We start from the raw sequence: 21,719 nt of genomic DNA, 5'->3' as shown, positions 1-21,719 counted from the left end.
AACTGAACAGTGACATCTCCTTAGCAAATGATCTCAATACCTTCTATGCGAGGTTTGAGGCTGTGAATAACAACACCAGCCTACAAACCACTGCAATGGAGGGGGGGGGCGCTGCTGATGGAGATTCAGTGTTCAGAATAACAGAACATGAGGTGAGGAGGACCTTTAAGAAAGTGAATATCAGGAAGGCAGCAGGACCAGACGGCATCCCCCCGGCCACGTCCTAAAGGTCTGTGCCGACCAACTGGCCCCGGTATTCACTGACATATTTAACCTGTCCTTAGAACAGGCTGTCATCCCCACCTGTCTGAAGAAGTCCACCATCATCCCTGTACCCAAAAAATCTACGCCCGCTTGCCTCAACGACTACCGCCATGTAGCTCTCACCTCCATAGCCATGAAGTGCTTTGAGAAGCTAGTGAAGGGCTACATCTGTTCCTCCCTCCCCATCAACCTGGACCCCCTGCAGGACGCCATTTAAAAAAAAAAATTTTTAACCTTTATTTAACCAGGAAGTCCCATTGAGATACAAGATCTCTTTTGCAAGGGAGACCTGGCCAAGATGACAGCAATAACACCCGCAAACATCAGACAGCAATAAAATGTGCGGTACATCACACAAGAACATAATAAAAGTGCATGTACACAATACACAATACATCACACGTAAACATAATAACACAAAACAGAACAGTCTACATAACAGTAAAAGTGTACGACAGTAAAATAGTAAAATAAAATAGTAAAATACAGGGCAATACAGTAACTCTGCAGTTTTGCAGCTGGGACCCGACTAGAGAAAGCAGCCATAGCCCATGTGCTGCACACAGCAGCATCACACCTGGACAAGAGGCAGGGGAACTATGTGAGAATGCTGTTCATCGACTACAGCTCAGCATTCAATACCATAGTCCCCTCCAAACTCATAGCCAAGCTCAGGAACCTGGGCTTGAACTATGACCTCTGCCAGTGGGTCTTGGACTTCCTGACGGGTAGACCTCAGGTGGTAAGAGCAGGCAACTGCACCTCCTCATCCATCACGCTCAACATAGGGGCCCCCCAGGGCTGTGTTCTGAGCCCCCTCCTCTACTCCCTGTACACACATGACTGTGTGGCACAGCGGAACAACAACACAATCATCAAATTTGCTGATGACACAGTAGTGGTGGGCCTGATCTCTGCCAACGACGAGAGGGCCCACCTGGAAGAGGTAGAGAATCTGTTGCAGTGGTGTCAGGAGAACTGCCTCTCCCTGAACGTCAGCAAAACAAAAGAGATGATTGTGGACTTCAGGAGGTCGGGGGCCAGGGACTACAGCCCCCTCAGCATCGACGGGGCACCAGTTGAGAGAGTGAACAGTTTCAAGTACCTAGGAGTAGAGCTGCCGCGATAACCGCATTACCGCGGTATCGCTGTTGCATCACGCTCACCGCAGAGTTAGGCTGAATACCGCGTCACCGCTGTTTTTTATCATAATAATAAAGTTGGCTTGCGGCTTGCGGCTCTGCAGATATACCCTACTCGGTTCCAAGCGACCCTATTGGTCCAGCCTGGCTCTGCGGCTCTGCAGATACCCCCTACTCGACGCGTCACACTTTGTAGCCTCTGAACGAAAACAGAACGCCGCGCCGCCATCTTTACTGCCTCGCTAAGGATGCATTTCATTCAGGATTTGTTTGCGACAGAACCAAGTGCAATAAACTAAAAAGAATGGATTCACTGTGTATTCTGCCTTATTTATTGATGAAACAAAACCGACATCAACCCAATTTACCACCGAGCGGAGAGTTTAGTGTCACAACAAGATCGCTGATGTGTTAAGTTTGTTGTTGTTATTACTACAGTCAGCCGATATACACGAGAGAGGTAACGTTAAACCCGGGTTTGCTTGGTAGAATACACAATGAGAGGTAACGTTAGCGTTGGCAGAATAGACGCAACGAGAGTCTGGTTAATGTTGTTATTGATTGATTGATTGAAACTGTGTTAAACTCTGGCTTGCTGCAAGCCCTCGGACATCTATGCCCACGGAGCTTTCAGTGTACACAAGCGAGCGGCGGCGGCCCCGCCTGCATCCCCATTCCCCACACGGAGACAAACGGAGTAGTAGTACCTGGCTGCAGTGGAAAAGGAACAAAGTACCAGGTGCCTAAAGCGGGTCGAGTCGAGTAGGTACTATGCAGTGGAAAAGCGCCATTAGACTAGAGGCAGGCTATAAGAGTAGACTACCAAAAAAAATAAAAATGCATTCAAACTTTTTTTTTTTTTTTGTGCGCACTGTGCGGTAATTACCGCGGCGGTAGGAAATATTTCGCAAATTCGTGCGGTAAGGAAAATATCAATACCGCGGCAGCTCTACCTAGGAGTCCACATATCCGAGGACTTGACATGGACCACACACATTGACAGTGTCGTGAAGAAGGCACGGCAACGCCTCTACTTCCTCAGGCGCCTAAGGAAGTTCCAAGTCAGTCAGAAGATCCTTAAGAACTTCTACTCATGCACAATAGAGAGCATCCTGACTGGCAATATCACCTCCTGGTTTGGGAATAGCACCGCACAAGACCGTAGCGGACTACAGAGAGTGGCCCGTTCAGCCGAACGCACAATTGGACTTCCCACTCTCCAGAACATTTACAACAAGCGGTGCATGGGCAAGGCTAAGAGAATTATCAAAGACTCCAGCCACCAAAACAACTGCCTCTTTGAACTGCTGCGGTCAGGCAAGCGATACCGGAGTCTCATGGCAAGCACAGAAAGACTCAGAAGAAGCTTCTATCCCCAGGCCATCAGGATGCTCAACGAACAATAACACTACGCAACAACCATCAAATGCACTCACAGCACACACATCCACACACTCACTTTAAACAAACAACTCATTGTAGCACCCACTCTACACACTTTAGAACACCTAAACACACTTTATATTTATTGGCAAAGAATTTGCACTACAACCCATACCTCAGTACACCTTACTGTAAATTGTACCTAAATTGTACCTCATCCCATTTCTGCTTTGCACTATATAGTATATTGTATATTAGTATAGTATATTGTATGGTAACTCAGTTACTTCTACTCTGCATTGAACATTGTACATATGTACATACTGAACACTTGTGTCTACGTACGTGACTTCTATTTTATACTTATTTTATTTTATACTTATCCTTTTGTCTAGCACAGTCTCTGGAGCGTAACAGAAAGAAGAATTTTGTATAAAAGTATTCTGTACTTCTGTATGACAACTAATAAAGAAACTTGAACTTTAATTTCCCCACTTTCTCTAATTAATTAATAAAATCATCCAGGTTTATTTTAATTTTGTAACATACAAATGAGCCAGTGCTCATTTTAATATTATTCTGATGTCAGCGATGTGCTTATCATTTTCCAGGAGATAATTAATTCAGAATGAAAAATAAACTAATAAATGTTCTCTAATAATAATAATCGACTAAAAAAGTTTTTTCGAGTAATCGACTAAAAAAGTTTTAGTCCACTAAAGACCCGAACGACCGATTAGTCGATGAATCGAGAAAAAGATAGGAAAGTCTAGGGATGCATCCCGTAAAAGTCTGGCTTCCGTTGAAGTCTTTGGAGTAAATAATATATTTGTGTGCGTAGGTGGCCTATGACCTTGCATCTCTGCGACAGTGGCATTGTGGGGGACGCTTGTGTATCGATTCCCTCAGAGAAAATATGTCTCATTTCACCCTGTGGGGCCTCCTTTGCCCTGCTCTCTGAAATGGCTAAATCACTTTCTCAGCCATTCACACCCCACAATGGACTGTGTCTGTCCACCCAGGGCTCCTCTTAACAGGCCTGCCGCAGAGATTGCACTCTTGTCCTGTGGAGGGATGGCGGATCAATTGTTGTCACTCTTTCATTATTTTTTTTTCTTTTTGGAGGAGACCGGGAAGTAGTTTTTGTTTGTGTGTTTCCTGAGTGTCTATTTCTGTCCACAGAGAGAAACCAGCCCCCCCTGAAACCAACCAAGAAAGGAAAGAGCAAAAGGTGAGACTGGCCTTGATATCGAACCGTGTGGTGTTGTTCCAACAGTTCCAGAGCAGAGAATGTGGCATCACGGATGCCGTTATATGCTTGCGTCCCCATATTGTATGCAGGGATAATGTCATGAATCTGATTTGTGATGGTGAGTGTAAAAATGTTCTACATTAAGTGTGTCACGTGTGTCTGTGCTCTTGTCGTGGCTTGTAGACGAGGCTCGCCGCCCCCTCCTCCTAAAAAGGTCCGAGCCCATGGCTCTCTCAATACCATCGACAAGTTCTTCAGGTGACAGGCGCTACTCCACTGTTGACATCATCGCAGCGCAGAGGAAGTCTGTTTTCGCCGAGAGGAAACGCCTTGAAGATTCTCTTAATAAATAATGACAATAGCACAGTAACACAGTGCTAAAGATCTTCTATACAATTTTGTAGCTGTTTGTGTTGCTCTGCACTCTGAAGCTACATGCACTCTGTTTTTTATGTCTTCTCTGCGTTGCATACATATTCATATTTGACTGTTTGATTATTTGCAACACATGCACAAAAGTATCTTTTCATCATGAATGCTTATAATTGTTATCCTTTTGGTAAGCCATATAGAATAAGCGAGAGATGGCCCAACATTTGTATGTGTGTATACTTTTGATGTGTGGTTTGGATCACTGTCCCTCTACAATGGAGCATGAAGTGTAAGAGTGTGTTTGCTTTGTCTTTTGCCACATACAGATTTATTCTAATGTAGGTTAATAGACCATGAGAGTAAATTTTACAAGCTGGATGCTAGTTTCAGTAGATTTTTAAATGGATGTGATGAAGACAACTTGATTTCATTCAGACTATGGATGATAACTGCAATTTGACATTCTGTTCATTTATAATGGTATTGTATATTTAATATGCAAAGAATGCTTTAATTATTATCAATACCTCTGTCATTGTGTAAATCTGAGATGCAATAAATTATTTTCCTGGTTAAATGTCAATGTACAGTAACCACTGATTCACCAAATTCATCCTCACTTCTTAGTCTGAACCAAGTGTGTTTATTGTGTTAAGTACTATGCATACTGTATTTGTCCTCTTTGAACATGCTAATGCTAATCTTGTGGGCTTAACTCGACAGGAGTTTGCGATGGGAGGAACACATTTGATAACCCCAATTACATTTGTCTGCATCTAAACTAGGTTCCCACGTAAGCACTCACCCTGTTTTACATCATAAGGGACAACATCCTGTGTATTGGTAGAGAAGCATGACAAAATGTACATTCATCTGTATTAGTGGGGTGCAATATGCTAAAGGACCACCATTTTTGGAAGTACTCTTATTTGCCATCTTCCCCAAAGTCAGACGAGAAGATTGATATAAATTGTATCTCTGCATGTCAGTTTTGGGAGTTGTTGGAAGTTGTATTTATTAACTTTTTACGGAGCTAGGCTCCCTACTATTTCTAGTCCTTGTGCTAAGCGAGGTTAGCATGCACCTGGACCTCTCTCCGGGGCTACTAGACACATGAAACTGATATCAATCTTCTTGTTTGACTCCTGGGGAGATGGCAAATAAGTGTATTTCCCAAGATGCTGGAGTGTTCCTTTAAGTATGTTGTAAGCAGCTAGATTCTGAGGGGTGTGAGCTAGCAGAACAAACAAGGGTCAGCCCTGCAGCCTTTTCAATAGGCTACAGGAGTTCACTGATGCTTCATCCATAGTTCTGCTTATTCACTGGTATCAACATAGGACAAGGCAACATACAAGTGTTCACAGCACTTGGTTGAGTATTCAGCATGTGGTTTCTGTTGGTTATTTAATAATAGAAGTATTTAGTTGAAAGTTGGTTTCTTAACAAAAAAAAACATCAAGTGTGTTGGTCCAATGCAATAAGGAAGCCAGAGCCCACTGGAACTATGGCTGCATGGAGAAGTCAAAAGCAGTGGATGAGAGGAGCTTCAGCTCTGAGGGACAAGATGAAGAACCTTCCCCTGAAGAAAGAGAACATGGATCCTAGAATGTGGGTGAGACCTGAGACTGTGAAGGGGTTCAGCGACTTTGTTCGCCACAAGCAGACGGACGAAGACACGGACAAAAGCTTTGACAACAAAGAGATGTGTGAGTACAGATCAAGGTTATTATAGTTAAACTGAAACTAGGTGTGGGGAAAAAAGGTTTTAGTTAACTGAGATTAATAGAAAACGAGACAAAAACAAACTGAAATATATTGTGTACTTACAAAACAAAATAAAATATACAGAAAATATCTTTAGTTTTGTCCGTTTGATCAACAATCTAGATGCATTGGTGCATAATGTTTATCTACACAACTTCTTAAAGGGGCTATGTACTGCTATTCCTAGCACTATTTGGGCAACTTTACACAATTCCTGTTAGTCTATTGAAGACATCTGTAAGATTTTTTTCAAAAAAATGCATTGTTTTATATTTCTAATCAAGTACTCAAAACCATCATTTTTCAGCTCCAAGATTTCAGGCTGTTATGACCTGGCTCCGCCCATAAGCACTTTGAGTGACAGTCAGTCCACACAGTCTGCGACTGGTAGGCAGAGAGAGAGAGAGAGAGAGGGGGGGGGGTGCGAGAGAGAGAGAGAGAAAAAAAAGACAGGCCATCTCTTCCTTTCGTTTTTTCTCTCCCTGCGGGGCAGATTGAAACCCGACACCTCTGCATACTCTGGAGGGAGAGAGAGACAGAGAGAGAGAGAGAGGGAGACAGAGAGAGAGAGGGAGGGAGGGAGGGAGCACTTGGGGGGGGGGGGGGACCTGCCGCGCCACACGGGAGAGGGGAGGAAGGGAGGCCCCCCCCCTCGTTTTCGAGAGGGTCCCACCTCCCGTGTGGCGCAGCAGGTCCCCCCCCCCAAGTGCTCCGTCCCTCTCTCTCTGTCTCTCCCTCTCTCTCTCCCTCTCTATCTCTCTCTCTCCCTCCAGAGTATGCAGAGAGGTGTCGGGTTTCAATCTGCCTCGCAGTATGAGGAAGTGGGCGGGCATTAGCTCCAACCACAGAGCCAATCGCATCACTGTGCGCTACCCAGCATCCGAATGACGTGACTCAGCGTTCAAATCAAAATGGCCTGATTTAGTGGAGGAGGAAAGGGGCTGAGCTGAATCAGAGCAATCCGCCAATATGGTATTTAGACACTAAAACACATTGATACGAACTCCAATTACTATAATACAATGCTAGAGACTGAAAAATGACATTTATAGTACATGTCACCTTTAAATCTTAGCCGCCATATAATAATAATAATGGAACTAATAAAACCGAAACTAAAACAAAACTATTTGAAATATTAATAACTAAAGCAACCCCTTTCTGGAAACGTACTGAAACCAAACTGAATTGAAAACAAAATTTTTAAAACGAATGAAAAATACAAAACTATAATAACCTTGGTACAGATGCATCATGGGAAAACACCAAGCAGAGAGAGACTGAGAGAAAGAGAGACAGATAGAGAGAGAGCGAGTGCCTGGGTATATGTATTTTTCATCACAAGGGTATAAAGAAAACCAAGCCAAAGTGCTTTACTGAGTGAATTGGGTCAACTTGTAAGACTAACAGCCTGAAGCAAGTACACTTTTTCTTGTTGAACAAGCTTTTGGAGACAGTGTGGGAACTATTGGAGTATACGTTGATGTAAGTAAGTCAACAGTGGAATCACAACTAGAGGGGTGTAGGCCCTTTTTCTGAGTTAATCATTCGTTTTTAGTCATAGCTGATAGACTCACTGGTAAGTAACCTACGCCTATGCATTACAGCCTCAGTATTTTTGCACATGGCTGAATCACAGAATCTGTGTATATCTTCAGTAGTACACATACTACTAACTACATAACTCAAGTTACCCTCATATACCACTGACTATCATCATACACACATCTCATATATTATTTGGCACGTATTGCACATTCAAATCAGAGACACTTTATTTCAGAGTTTGGCACAGATTGCAGTAACATACCAACAACACATGCAATGATAGCTGTCAAGCTAAGTAATGTTAATCGTCTTCAAAGTCCTTTATCTGTGATTTAATTGCTCTACTGAACATAAATCCATTGCATCTGCTCTGTTTCTGTACAGTGCTAGAGATGGAGAAGCAGTATATTGAGGCAGCAAAGAAGAACGATGTGGAGACCATGAAGGCCCTTGGGAAGGTGGTGAATGCCAATGCAAAGAATGTGGTTGGTACACACTCCTAAATACACTCATAAACATCAATCAAAACACACTCCCAAACGTCAAACAAAACACTCCCAAACGTCAAACAAAACACACTCCCAAACATCAATCAAAAGTGGTTGCACTGTGTTTTAATGACGCATAAATGTTCCCTCGCGTGCGCACAGAACAGCTCCGACCAGCATTATAATTAGAATGATTATTATGCATAAATAGTAGGAAACATGTTTGTATAGGAAATTACTAGTTTTAGTTTAGTTTTTGTAAATATTGCCTTGAAATAGAGAAGCTGAAAAAGGTAGCAGGATGTAGCCTTCAATATAAAGAAATTATATTGTCAACCGATATGGTGGAAAAACAAACAATGTTTTAAATGTAATTGTATGTACATTGTAGTTACAATTTATTTAATTGAATTAACTTAAACTAGAAAAGTAAATACAAACTAAATTAACAATGTAACTTACAGTTTACAGAAGAACAGTTTCCTTCTGAAGCACAACTTAAGAAATGTCTCATCCTTCCAGTCGGGACCATTTGTCACATAGTGAGAGGTTCCACAGCTCAAGCAAACCCCCACCAATTGGTACTGGGCTTGTATTTAGGTTTTGCTCTTCTCGTTCTTTGTTATGCTATTGTTATGCTATTGTTATGCTATTGTTATGCAAAAACAAGTAGCCAGGTGAGTACCGGTACTTGGCGCACAGCACGACAAGTCGAGTAAAAGTTGTGGAACACATTTTTGTGTGCACGTATGTGCGCGTGCTTCTGTTCAGAAAGGAGGTGGAACGGCGTGGTACCACGTGGCATGAGCACTGCACCCCTGATCAAAACACAACATTGCCAACTTGGGTGCTGTCAGTGAGTCCTCAGCAAAAGAACATTTGCCTTGTTTGTGCATTTTGGAACAACCCTGTGGGCATTGCTAACTAACTTAGGTGTTGTTTCCTTTACTTTGTTCTAGCATGACAGGACTGCTCTTCACTATGCTGTGGCAGGTAAAAACACAGAGGCTGTGCAGCTTCTTTTACAGCGCAGGGTCAAACTGGATCAAAAGGACAAGGTGAGGGAGTCTGCAATGGATTCTTTCACAATTTGGAATCATGTATTCTGTAGTTTAAATCTCTCTCTCTCTCTCGCTCTCTCTCTCTCTCTCTCTCTCACACACAGCATGGAGTGACACCCATCCACCTGGCTGCCTGGTTTGGCAGTCTGGACATCCTGAAGTTGTTGGTGCTCGCTGGTGCTGAGCAGAGGGTTGAGAATGAGGTAAAGGGAACCTCTGGAAACATGTGGAATTCAATGTGGAAAAACCCTGAAATACCTGCGCAGCTGTACTTCCCTGGTGGTTTATTCTGTGTATATTGTGCTGCGTTTCAACCAAACACCGCGTTTGACAGGCATAGCTGCATGCCGGTAACTTTCTTCTGCAGTGTTCATGTATTACCTTTGCTCTACTATTTGATTGTGTTTCATTATGGGTCTGTTATGGTTTGTATGCCACCCCAACAGCACGACACAGACAGGTATTCAGCGTTAGCCAAAACAAGGGCGTATTTATTAAACAACAGAAAAAATGCAACACTGTTCCTTTAAGGACAAAAATGTACACGAAGAAAAACAAGTTCAGTAACTGAGGGGAAATAGGTACGTCCCCTTTAAGGGAGAATGTCAATAAGCCAGAAGGGGAAAAAACAAAGCAGCCTCCAGTAACATAGAATCTCCACAACTCTTCAATGGAAAAAGGGAAAACACCCGGAGGCGAACGATAGAACAGAGTCCAGTACCAACGTGAAAATGTTCAGAGAATTAGTCTTGTTCAAGACTCACCCAGGACACTGCCGACGGGCAATTCAAAGGGCGCGGGTCCACGGAAGGAGAGAGTGAGAGCGCAGCAAGAAGAACATCCATGGGACGGCAGGGAAAACGACAACGTCTCGCACCGGAGACATGGGAGGAAACGGCAGTAGATGGCAGCAACAAGACGACCTGGCAACGAGTGGAAGGCAGTCGGCGTATATGAACTCTCCCGATGAGCTGATTACAATTCCTCTCAGGTGTGTGAAGTTGATTGACTGGCTCGCCCCCGTTGGGAAGCACGCAGTGCTGGGCCAGCCCTCACAGTACCCCCCCTCCACGGGAGCCACATGGCGACCTGCCCGGCCTTGGCTTGTCCGGATGGGAACGGTGAAACTCGGTGATCAGGGCAGGGTCCATGATGAGCTGGCAGGAGACCCAGCTCCATTCCTCGGGGCCATACCCCTCCCAGTCCACCACCAGATACTGGAACCCCCATCCTCGGCGTCGGATGTCCATAAGCCGGCGAACCTTCCACTGGGGGTGTCCATCCACCATCTCGGGAGGAGGCGGATCTGGGGCAGGAGGCATCAGGGGACTGAGTGAGACAGGTTTGACACGGGACACATGAAACACAGGATGGATCTGCATGGAGGCTGGAAGCCTTAGACTCATCGCCGTGGGGCTGAGCACCCTCCTGATCTCAAAGGGACCAACGAACCGGGGGTTCAGCTTCTTGGCGGTGGATTGAAGTGAGAGATCCTTGGAGGATAGCCACACCCTCTGCCCTGGTTGGTTTGCCGGCGCTTGGGTCTGGCGTCGGTTAGCTCCCCGACTGGTGCGCTCCGATGCCCGGAGCAGAGCAGCCCTGGTGATCTCCCAGACGCGATGACACCGGTCGAGATGAATCTGCACGCAGGGAACTGCCACCTCCGACTCCTGTGCTGTGAAGAGAGGGGGTTGGTAGCCCAGAGATACCTCGAATGGCGAGAGGCCGGTGGCGGAGCTGACCAGGGAGTTGATGGCGTACTCGACCCAGGGGAGGAACCGGCTCCAGGATGCAGGCTTCTTGGCGGCAACACACCGGAGAGCAGACTCCACGCTCCGGTTCATTCTCTCCGTCTGCCCGTTAGTCTGTGGGTGATAACCAGAGGATAGGCTAACAGAGGCCCCCAATCCCTTACAAAAGGCCCGCCATACCTGGGAGGTGAACTGGGGCCCCCGGTCCGAGACGACATCCTGGGGAAAACCATGGAGGCGGAACACATGGCTCGTCAGGAGGTCCGCCGTCTCGGGAGCCGATGGAAGCTTGGAAGCTTGGAAGCTTGCCACAAGATTGACCCCATTGCTGAAATGATCCACCACCGTTAGAATGACTGTGTTCCCCTGGGAGGGAGGAAGACCAGAGAAGTCCAACGCCACATGGGACCAAGGGCGGCTTGGAATGGGGAGTGGCTGCAGCAGACCGGCGGGTGCTTGGTGAGAGGCCTTGCTGTGGGCACAGACTGTGCAGGCCATCACAAACTCCCTGACGTCGTTCCTCATGGTGGACCACCAGAACCGACGAGCCAGGAAGGAGAAGGTGCGGTGGACGCCTGGGTGGCAGGCAAAGCGGCTGGTGTGGCCCCATTGAAGAACCCGGGACCGGACAGAGTCAGGGACAAACAGGCGACGAAAAGGTACATTGCTCGGAGCAGGATGGAAATGTAAGGCACGTTTGACCATGGTCTCGATGCCCCAGGTAACCACTCCCACCACCCTGGCCTCAGGGAGGATGGGAGTCGGATCCTCTGCAGTTGGATCCTCCTTGGTGTGTAGCCGGGACAGAGAGTCGGCCTTCGTCAAGGCCAGATTAAGACTTCAGAGGCCCCTGGGCCAGATTCTTGTGGAGGCCCCCCCACACACACGTGCATGCACGCACAGTGGCGTTTTTATATGTCACTTTAAAAAATATATAGAATACCGTAATTCCTCTAATAGTAACCCCGGCTTGTATTTGTTTCAACTGTAGTGGATACCAGGCTTGTATTAGGAGGAGGCATGTATAAGAGAGAGGCCTATATTTCTAATTTTCGTATCTCTTTTATTTTTTTTACTGAATGAATGAAAACTTTATTTAACAGATTGCAGAATGGGTACAATACAGTACGGCTCAATACACACAATTGTTAAGGCAGGGGATGCAGACCTGAGAAAGACGTTTGTCTTGTTTACATCAGGGTCCCCCATTTTCAATTCATATAGACATTTATGACATACACAACATACATGACATTTATGGCATAGGGACATATAGGTATTTAGTACTAGTACCACTCTTTCGAAGTTGGTTAAGGTTAGAGTTTGTCCTAGAGCGTGACGGGCTGACGGCAAGTTCTTTCGATGGTTAAGCTTAGGCACTCTTTCGAAGTTGGTTAAGGTTAGAGTTTGTCTTAGAGCATGGCGATAGAATGCCAGGTAGTTTGCAGGCTGTTTGACGAGGAAATGGGCAAAGACACAGCTCGTCACGCGATTGGGCAAACATGTCAATGGCCAATCAGAGAGCGTCAGTCAGTGCCAATCATTCAGTGTCACAGTATGACATCGATCTCCAAAATAAGAAAAAAAAATAAAATAAAATGTGGGGCCTCTAGTGACGAGGGGCCTCCAAAAATGTTTAAAATAAAAGTTAAAAAAAATAAACAAATATTTGGGGCCTCTAGTGACGAGGGGCCTCCAGAAGAAAAGAAAATAAAAGTAAAAAAAAATAAACAAATATTTGGGGCCTCTTGTGACGAGGGGCCTCCAAAAGGCCTCTAGTGACGAGTGGCCTCAAAAAAAAAAATGAAAGTTAAAAAAAAAAAAAAAAAATTGGGGCCTCTAGTGACGAGGGGCCCCCCAAAAAATAAAAAATAAAATTAAATTTTTTTTGGAGGCCCCTCATCACTCGAGGCCCACGGGCCGCGGCCCGGTCGGCCCGGTCGTTAATCCGGCCCTGGCCTTCGTGTTGCGGGACCCAGTGCGGAAAGTCAGCGAGAAGTCAAACCGACTGAGGAAGCTGGCCCACCATGCCTGCCGACCGTTGAGGCGATTGGATGCGCGGATATACGTTAAGTTCTTATGATCAGTCCAAATGGTAAATGGTTCCTCTGCCCCCTCCAGCCAATGACGCCACTCCTCCAAGGCAGCTACCACTGCCAACAGCTCCAGATTCCCTATGTCATAGTTCCTCTCAGCAGGAAGGAACTGGCAAGAGTAGAAGGCGCATGGATGTACCTTCTGGTCCGTCGCTGACCGCTGAGGCAGGATAGCCCCCAATCCAGTATCCGAGGCGTCCACCTCCACGATGAACTGCCTCTTGTGGTCAGGGTGGAGTAAGACCGGGGCGGTGGTGAATCTGTTCTTGAGGAAACGGAACGCAGAGCAGGCAGCTGGAGACCAGTCGAATGGCTGGGAGGGGGAGGTTCCACCACGCGGCTGTAGTTCCGGATGAACCTCCGGTAAAAGTTTGCAAACCCGAGGGAGCTCTGTAGCTCCTTCCGAGAAGAGGGCTTCGGCCACTCTACCACGGCCTGGATCTTGCGGGGGTCGGCTCGGGTCTGGCCGCTCTCCACGATGAAGCCAAGGTAATCCACGGAATCGGAGTGGAAACGGCACTTCTCCACCTTAACGAAGAGCCGGTTGCGGAGGAGACCCTCAAGTACTCGGCGGACATGATGGACATGCTCCTCGAGGGTCCTGGAGAAGATGAGAATGTCGTTGAGGTAGACCACCACAAACTCATCAAGCATGTCACGAAGGACGTCGTTCATGAGTGCCTGGAATACTGCGGGGGCGTTGGTGTGGCCGAATGGCATTACCAGGTACTCGTAATGACCCTGGGGAGTCTTGAAGGCGGTCTTCCACTCGTCACCCTTTCGGATCCGGACCAGATGGTAGGCACTCCGGAGATCCAGTTTAGTGAAGACAGGGTGAGGGGTTCAAGGGTGGAGTTCATGAGAGGAAGGGGATACTTGTTCTTGATAGTGATAGAGAAGATAGAGAAGCCGCCTATAGAGAAGCCGCCTATTCTCGGTCCTTGTTCTACAATGGTGGAACGAACTTCCCACCACAGTTAGGACAACTGAAACACGAGATATTTCGTATATATTAAGAAAGTGAATACCAGGAAAGCAGCAGGACCGGACAGCATCCCCGGACTCGTCCTAAAAGTCTGTGCCGACCAACTGACCCCGGTATTCACTGGTTACTATGGCGCCGCAACGAACGGCTGCCTCTCTGATCGCTCCGTCGAGACTGTGCTTTCTTTTGTTAATTTTTATAGTATTAAGAGTTTTATTTGCACCTACTGTTGGTGCATTATATGTGTATGACCGTCAGTCAATCATTGACATTGGATTAATGAAAACTTACCGATTGGATTGCTCTCTGGATCGGATTGCAGAACAGCAGCAGTGGCCCGCTGAGATCCTTTGTTGTGGCCTTGGCCAAAGCCAGGAAAGGCCGCGACGACGTGGGAAGAGAGCCGGGGTCCGGAACAGACTGAGGTCCAAACGACACAGAACCACATTGCCCAGCATATTGTTGGCCAATGTGCAATCGATAGGAAATAAACTGGACGACATCAGAGCACGGATCCAATTCCAGAGGGACATTCGGGACTGTAATGTCCTCTGTTTCACAGAAACTTGGCTGTCTCCTGATGTCCCGAATCATGCAATAGAACCGGCAGACCACTTCTTTGTCCTCCGCAAAGACCGGACGGCGGAGTCACTAAGGACGAAGGGAGGCGGCATTGCCTTCATGATAAACAAGGAGTGGTGCGATATAGGCAACGCAAAGGAATTGTCTAACCACTGCTCCCCAGACCTGGAGTTTATCGCGATCAAATGTCGACCCTTCTTTCTTCCGAGAGAGCTGACGTCCATCATACTCATCGGAGTGTATATTCCACCACACGCGAGCACTGGGACCGCACTTTCAAAACTTCACGACGAGGTAAACAAACAGACAGCAAACGTTGACGCTGCCATTGTGGTTCTGGGCGATTTCAACAGCGCGCGTCTTAAAAAGGTGTTGCCGAATTTCTATCAGCATGTGACCTGTCCCACCAGAGGCGAGAACATATTAGACCATGTATACTCGCAATTTAAAAATGGCTACAAGTCACAGGCTCTTAGTCCATTCGGTAAGTCCGATCACGCCGCCATATTTCTTTTGCCAAAGTATAAACAAAGTCTCAAGCGAACGCCAAGGAGTCACTCCAAGCTGCACTTGATTGCACAGACTGGAGTGTATTCCGTGATAACACAGCCAATATTAACGAATACACTGAAACGGTGCTTGACTATGTCTGTACTCTGGTAGAAGAAACAATCCCCTCCACCACAATTAAAATCTACCCAAATCAAAAGCCCTGGGTAGACAAATCCGTCCGTGAGGCTCTGAAAGTGCGCACATCAGCATACAACACCGGGCTGGTGACAGGCAACATGGAAGAAGGCAGGACCGGATGGCATCCCCGGCCGCGTCCTAAAAGTCTGTGCCGACCAACTGGCCCCGGTATTCACTGACATCTTCAACCTGTCCTTGGAACAGGCTGTCATCCCCACCTGTCTGAAGAAGTCCACCATCATCCCTGTACCCAAAAAATCTACGCCCGCTTGCCTCAACGACTACCGCCCTGTAGCCCTCACCTCCATAGCCATGAAGTGCTTTGAGAAGCTAGTGAAGGGCTACATCTGTTCCTCCCTCCCCATCAACCTGGACCCTCTGCAATTTGCATATCGCCCCAACAGGTCCACGGAGGACGCCATAGCCCATGTGCTGCACACAGCAGCATCACACCTGGACAAGAGGCAGGGGAACTATGTGAGAATGCTGTTCATCGACTACAGCTCAGCATTCAATACCATAGTCCCCTCCAAAGTCATAGCCAAGCTCAGGGACCTGGGCTTGAACTATGACCTCTGCCAGTGGGTCTTGGACTTCCTGACGGGCAGACCCCAGGTGGTAAGAGCAGGCAACTGCACCTCCTCATCCATCACGCTCAACATAGGGGCCCCCCAGGGCTGTGTTCTGAGCCCCCTCCTCTACTCCCTGTACACACATGACTGCGTAGCACAGTGGAACAACAACACCATCATCAAATTTGCTGATGACACAGTAGTGGTGGGCCTGATCTCTGCCAACGACGAAAGGGCCTACCTGGAAGAGGTAGAGAACCTGTCACAGTGGTGTCAGGAGAACTGCCTCTCCCTGAACGTCAGCAAAACAAAAGAGATGATTATGGACTTCAGGAGGTCGGGGGTCAAGGACTACAGCCCCCTCAGCATCGACGGGGCACCGGTTGAGAGAGTGAACAGTTTCAAGTACCTCAGAGCCCACATATCCGAGGATTTGACATGGACCACACACATTGACTGTAACTGAGGGGTACAATTCCCTGACTGTATTAAATAAGTATGGTATCATTAAACCACTACTGTCTTTTTTTTTTTGAACTTTCTTTTATTTTGTGTCATAATGAACATCACATTGCAATAATCATACAGTATAATATACTTGATTCACATATTCAATGACATTTGTTACTCAGGCTCTTCCCTCTTATTCAATTTGTTTTCAAAGTATTCAGCGTAATCAAAATAAGCTGTATAAACCGAGTATGCCTCTTAAACAACCCATTGGGGAGGGATTTTTACAATATTTTTCTTTTTTTTTGGGATTTTTTGTAGGATAAGAAACGAAAAAATAAATAGAAAAATAAATTTAGCAAAAAGAAGAAAAAAAAGAAAAAGAACAACAAAAAAAAGAGAGAGAGGGCGTCAGACTCATGCTAGTGTATCTCCGGGTACAAGGTTACAAGTGACCATCTCTGCATAAACATATCTTTTTTCAGTTGCAATTGTGCAGTCATTTCTTCCATTGTATACATCTGTCTCAGTCTCTTGGTCCATTGTTTGATTGACGGTGGTTGATTTTGTAGCCATGCCATAGTTATCATTTTCCTTGCTATTAACAGTATCACTCTCAAGATGTATAACGTATCTCCATAGTATGTGCCTTTCGGTATACATCCCAAGATATAGTACGATGGATTCAGAGGTAAGTCAAGATCTAGAATGGTTTTAATCTCATTTTTGATATTCACCCAAAATGTCTGCACCCTTGGACAGTCCCAGAAAATATGTGTATGATCTCCGATCAATCCACATCCTCTCCAACATAGTGGTGAGGACCCACCAGCAAATCCGGAGAGAACTTGAGGAGTCCTAAAGTACCTGACCTTGACCTTCCAGTCAAACTCCTTCCACATTGGACTATTTGTGATTTTATGATTGCTTGAATGGCTGTCCTCCCATTCTTCATTTTCTATGATCACATTAGCTTCCAGCTCCCATTTTTCTTTAATATAGGTGGTGTCTCCTGGATCGTCTAGTTGTAACATGTTGTAAATATTGGATATCTGCTTTCTTTCCATCAAGTTTTTTTCTATTGTGTTAATAAAGTACAGCTCCACATTTGTTGGTGGTCTCTTAATTGCTTCCCACTCACTGTGAGTCATTACATAGTGTCTTATTTGAAAGTATCTAAACATGTCTTTCGAAGGTAGATCAAAACATTGCTGTAGCTGTGCAAACGATTTAAAACAGTCTCCTTCCATTAATTGATTGATAGTAATCAGGCCCAAATCCGCCCATTTTTTAAAACCCCCATCCTCCATAGCTGGCCGGAATTCTGTATTGTCTGCTATTGGCATGGCCCTAGATATTGATCGTGGACCTCCTCCCTTTTTCCTTACACTTTCCCATACCTTTAATGTATTTGTAATCCATTTGTTACCAATCTTAATTTTTTTCCAGTATGCTTTCCCCAGGAATATTATGGATCTGAGAGGGGTCTTTGGAATTGAGTTTTGCTCAATCTGTACCCATCCTGAATCTAGGTCCTTTTGTATCCAATGCACAAGTATGCGTAATTGAGCTGCCCAGTAGTAGTTTCTTAGGTTTGGTAGACCAAGACCACCCTTGTTCTTTGGCAAACATAGTGTTTTAAGCCTTACTCTAGGTTTTTTCCTCTGCCAGATGAATTTGGATAGGAGTTTATCTAACATTTTAAAGGTAGTGGCAGGTATTGGTATAGGTAGAGACTGGAAGAGAAAAATAAGTCTAGGTAGCACATTCATTCGAATTGATTCTATTCTTCCCACTAGGGAGAGAGGTAAAATGTCCCATCTGGCCATGTCTGATTTGATTTGTACAATCAACTTTTCGTAGTTTGCTTGATATAACTGATTGCTGCTGGGAGTCAAAATGATTCCTAAATACCTGAATCCGTCTCTAGCCCAATGGAAGGGTGCTATACTGTTCAGATGTGTTGGCCATGTTCCCACTATCATCATGGCTTCTGATTTGGTCTCATTTATCTTATAACCCGACAGTTCGCCGTAATTTCTTAAATCCATCATTATGTTTGGAATTGATTCTAAAGGGTTTTTGATATAAAGTAAAATGTCATCAGCAAATAGCGAGATCTTGTGTGTAATGCCTTTTTGGTCATCTATTCCCTGTATCTGAGGGTTTGATCTAATCATCTCCGCTAGTGGCTCTATGCCAATCGCGAATAGTAATGGAGACAAAACGTCTCCTTGGCGTGTCCCTCTCTGTATCTCAAAGAAGTGAGAGCAGTGACCATTCACCCTTACTCTAGACTTGGGGTTTTTATATAAACATTTTATCCAATCTATAAATGTGTTATTGAATCCCATACCTTTCAATGTTAGTTCAAGGTACAGCCAATCAACTCTATCAAATGCCTTCTCGGCATCTAAGCCGAGAAGCATTGATGGTTCTTTTCGAGATCCAGCCACTGTTTGCAGATTTAAAGTTCTTCTGATGTTGTTAGCACCCTGTCGACCAGTGATAAAGCCAGTCTGGTCTGGGTGTATCAGTTTTATTATATGTTTCTGTATTCTTTTTTTAAGTATAGATGTCAATATCTTGAAATCGTTGCAAAGGAGACTTATGGGCCTATAGGAACTACATCTTGTGGGGTCTTTACCTTCTTTATGTATTACCGAGACAATAGCTTCTGACCAGCTTCCTGGTGGATCTCTCTCAGATAGGGCATAGTTATAAACTACACTTAATACTGGTGTTAATTGTTCAGTGAAATGTTTATTAAATTCATTTGAAAACCCATCTGTACCTGGTGATTTATTGTTCTTAAGCATCTGAATAGTTTCCCCTATCTCCTTCTCCGTAATAGGGGAGGTTAGCTCATCCGCCTCATCTGGGGATAGTTTAGAAAGTTTAAGGTTATCTAAGAAGTTGTTGATTTTTTCTTTCTTGTTTTCCAATTGCTGTGCTTTGTAGAGGTCGGTATAGTAATCTGCAAATGCATTAGCAATTTCTTGCGTTTGCATTACTTCCATGTGTGTGCTGGGGTGTTTAATCTTTGGAACTATCCGACTTGACTGTATTTTGTGGAGCTGGAATGACAGTAGCTTGCTTGCCCTATTTCCCATCTCATAGTAATTCCTACCAGCAAATCTAAGGGCTCCTTCCGCTTTGTATGTCAACAGGTCATCTAGTTTTTGTTTGCAGGTTAGTAGAGCTTTTAAATCTTCCTCATCTCTGTTCAGTTTATGTTTCCTTTCTAGTATTTTTAACTCATTTTCTAGGTTCTGTTGTTTTTCATTTCGCTGTTTCTTTAGTGCACTTGAAATTGAGATAATTTTACCTCTCATTACAGCCTTTGCCGCGTCCCATAAAATTGATGGTGAGACATCCCCCTTATTGTTGAGATCAAAATAACTCTTCAGTTCTTCACTTATCCTCTCCCGTGTGTGAGAGTCAGACAGCATGGATACATTGAGCCTCCAATATTTAAAGATTTTATTGGTACTGATGTTAAGTTGAAGAGTTAGAGGTCCATGATCTGAGATGGTCGCTGGTTCAATGATACATGATTCAACTTTGTCAATATCTTGCTTGGAAATACAGAAGTAATCTATCCGAGAGTAGCTACCATGGACCCCAGACCTAAAGGTAAAGTCTTTCTGCCTAGGATGGTGGAAACGCCATGCATCTATAAGTCCAAATTCTTTTATCATTGCATTCAGTGATCTAGATTTTTTTGAAATGGGTCCACAATCTACAGGCAGTTTGTCTACTTTTGGATTTAGTACACAGTTGAAATCACCGGCCATAAGGATAATTCCTTTGGCGTTACCAGCCAAAAGTGAGGCTATACCTTTAAAGAAATTGGGGCAGTCTTCATTTGGTGCATATATATTTAGAAAGGTTATGATTGATCCTCCTATTGACCCCAGGACCATAACATATCTGCCCTGGTCATCTGCAATTTCCTTTTCTTTGGTGAAGTATACTGATTTGTTAAATAGAATAGCCACTCCTCTCTTTTTCCCTGTTTGACAGGACGCACTATACACCTGGCCCACCCATTCTCTCTTCAGTTTCTGGTGTTCGTTCATTGATAAGTGCGTTTCTTGAATGAATGCTATAGAGCACTGCATTTTCTTAAGTTGTCCAAAAAGTTTTTTCCTCTTTATTGGGTTGTTAAGACCATTTATATTATAACTAATACATTTAAGGCTTGTCATAATGTAATTGTATTTCGTATGTACAACATAGATCTATCTTCCATAGTATATGAGCTTGAGGCATTTGTCAAAGAGTATACAACATAAAAAACAAAACAAAATGGTCCTACCTGGAAGAGGTAGAGAACCTGTCACAGTGGTGTCAGGAGAACTGCCTCTCCCTGAACGTCAGCAAAACAAAAGAGATGATTATGGACTTCAGGAGGTCGGGGGTCAAGGACTACAGCCCCCTCAGCATCGACGGGGCACCGGTTGAGAGAGTGAACAGTTTCAAGTACCTCAGAGCCCACATATCCGAGGATTTGACATGGACCACACACATTGACTGTAACTGAGGGGTACAATTCCCTGACTGTATTAAATAAGTATGGTATCATTAAACCACTACTGTCTTATGTACATTACTACTGGCCATACAGTACACAGGTATATGAGATGAACACTTCCACAATGACACGGTTCCACACAAATCTTGGTTAGAATAATATTTATTAGCAGCAATAATAGTAGATTACATTACTTTACTTAGAGTCGCGCTTGTAAGGCGAAGAATGTGCGTGAGTAAATCAAGAGCGTAAGTCCATTATAATATTACGCAGGAGATAATGAATACCACCTGTATCTTAGGAATTATATCTATGGTACACTAGTAGGGCAGCGGGAGATACTAGTAGGGTCCCTCCGGTTGTAGGCCAGCAAGGGGAGAGGATTTGTCGGTAACGAAAGTCTGGGTCAACGAAGAATAAGGAGACTCCAGGTACAGGAGACGGTGCAATAATCTCTTGATCCGCAGACGAATAACAGCTATTCTCCGGCATGCAGCTCCGCATGGAAGAAAGCTAGCCAGCCTCAGGCGTCTTAGAGGCGGGCTCGACGTTGCTCCTCACAGGGTAAATCCCACACAATTGTGGGTGTAGACGATTCTCCGCTCCATCAGCTACAGGACCAAAGCAAATATAATCCAGCCGAAAAGGGCTATGTGGTCGTCGGGTAGGTTATCCAGTGTACATGTCCACACGGTCCTCGTCTAGGGCTCCTCGGATGAAGGCGCCAGGTTAAGCTGCCCAGCCTGGATAAGCACACTAGCTGGTACGAGGAAACGTTGGTA

General features: G+C 45.0%; 2 protein-coding genes across 2 annotated transcripts in view; both read left to right on the top strand.

The window, feature by feature from the left end:
• Positions 1-4,977, top strand: part of polk (polymerase (DNA directed) kappa) — a 35,582-nt gene extending 30,605 nt beyond the window's left edge. The window contains exons 14-15 of the mRNA XM_084307608.1: positions 3,972-4,020; positions 4,225-4,977. Coding sequence (XP_084163734.1) covers positions 3,972-4,020; positions 4,225-4,303 — 128 coding nt within the window. The 3' untranslated portion in view covers positions 4,304-4,977. The remainder of the gene's footprint in view (positions 1-3,971; positions 4,021-4,224) is intronic.
• Positions 4,978-5,947: 970 nt separating this feature from the next.
• The window catches only part of ankdd1b (ankyrin repeat and death domain containing 1B), a gene marked incomplete at its 5' end in the record, with an annotated part of 91,700 nt that continues 75,928 nt past the window's right edge, over positions 5,948-21,719 (top strand). The window contains 4 exons of the mRNA XM_084325571.1: positions 5,948-6,119; positions 8,110-8,210; positions 9,173-9,271; positions 9,379-9,477. Of these exons, the coding sequence (XP_084181697.1) occupies positions 5,948-6,119; positions 8,110-8,210; positions 9,173-9,271; positions 9,379-9,477 (471 nt within the window). The remainder of the gene's footprint in view (positions 6,120-8,109; positions 8,211-9,172; positions 9,272-9,378; positions 9,478-21,719) is intronic.

Source organism: Notolepis coatsorum (genome assembly GCF_963971535.1).
Source record: "Notolepis coatsorum genome assembly, chromosome: 1".
NCBI lineage: Eukaryota > Metazoa > Chordata > Actinopteri > Aulopiformes > Paralepididae > Notolepis > Notolepis coatsorum.
The sequence above is the reverse complement of the archived record's forward strand: the minus strand, read 5'-3'. Positions and strand labels throughout refer to the sequence as shown.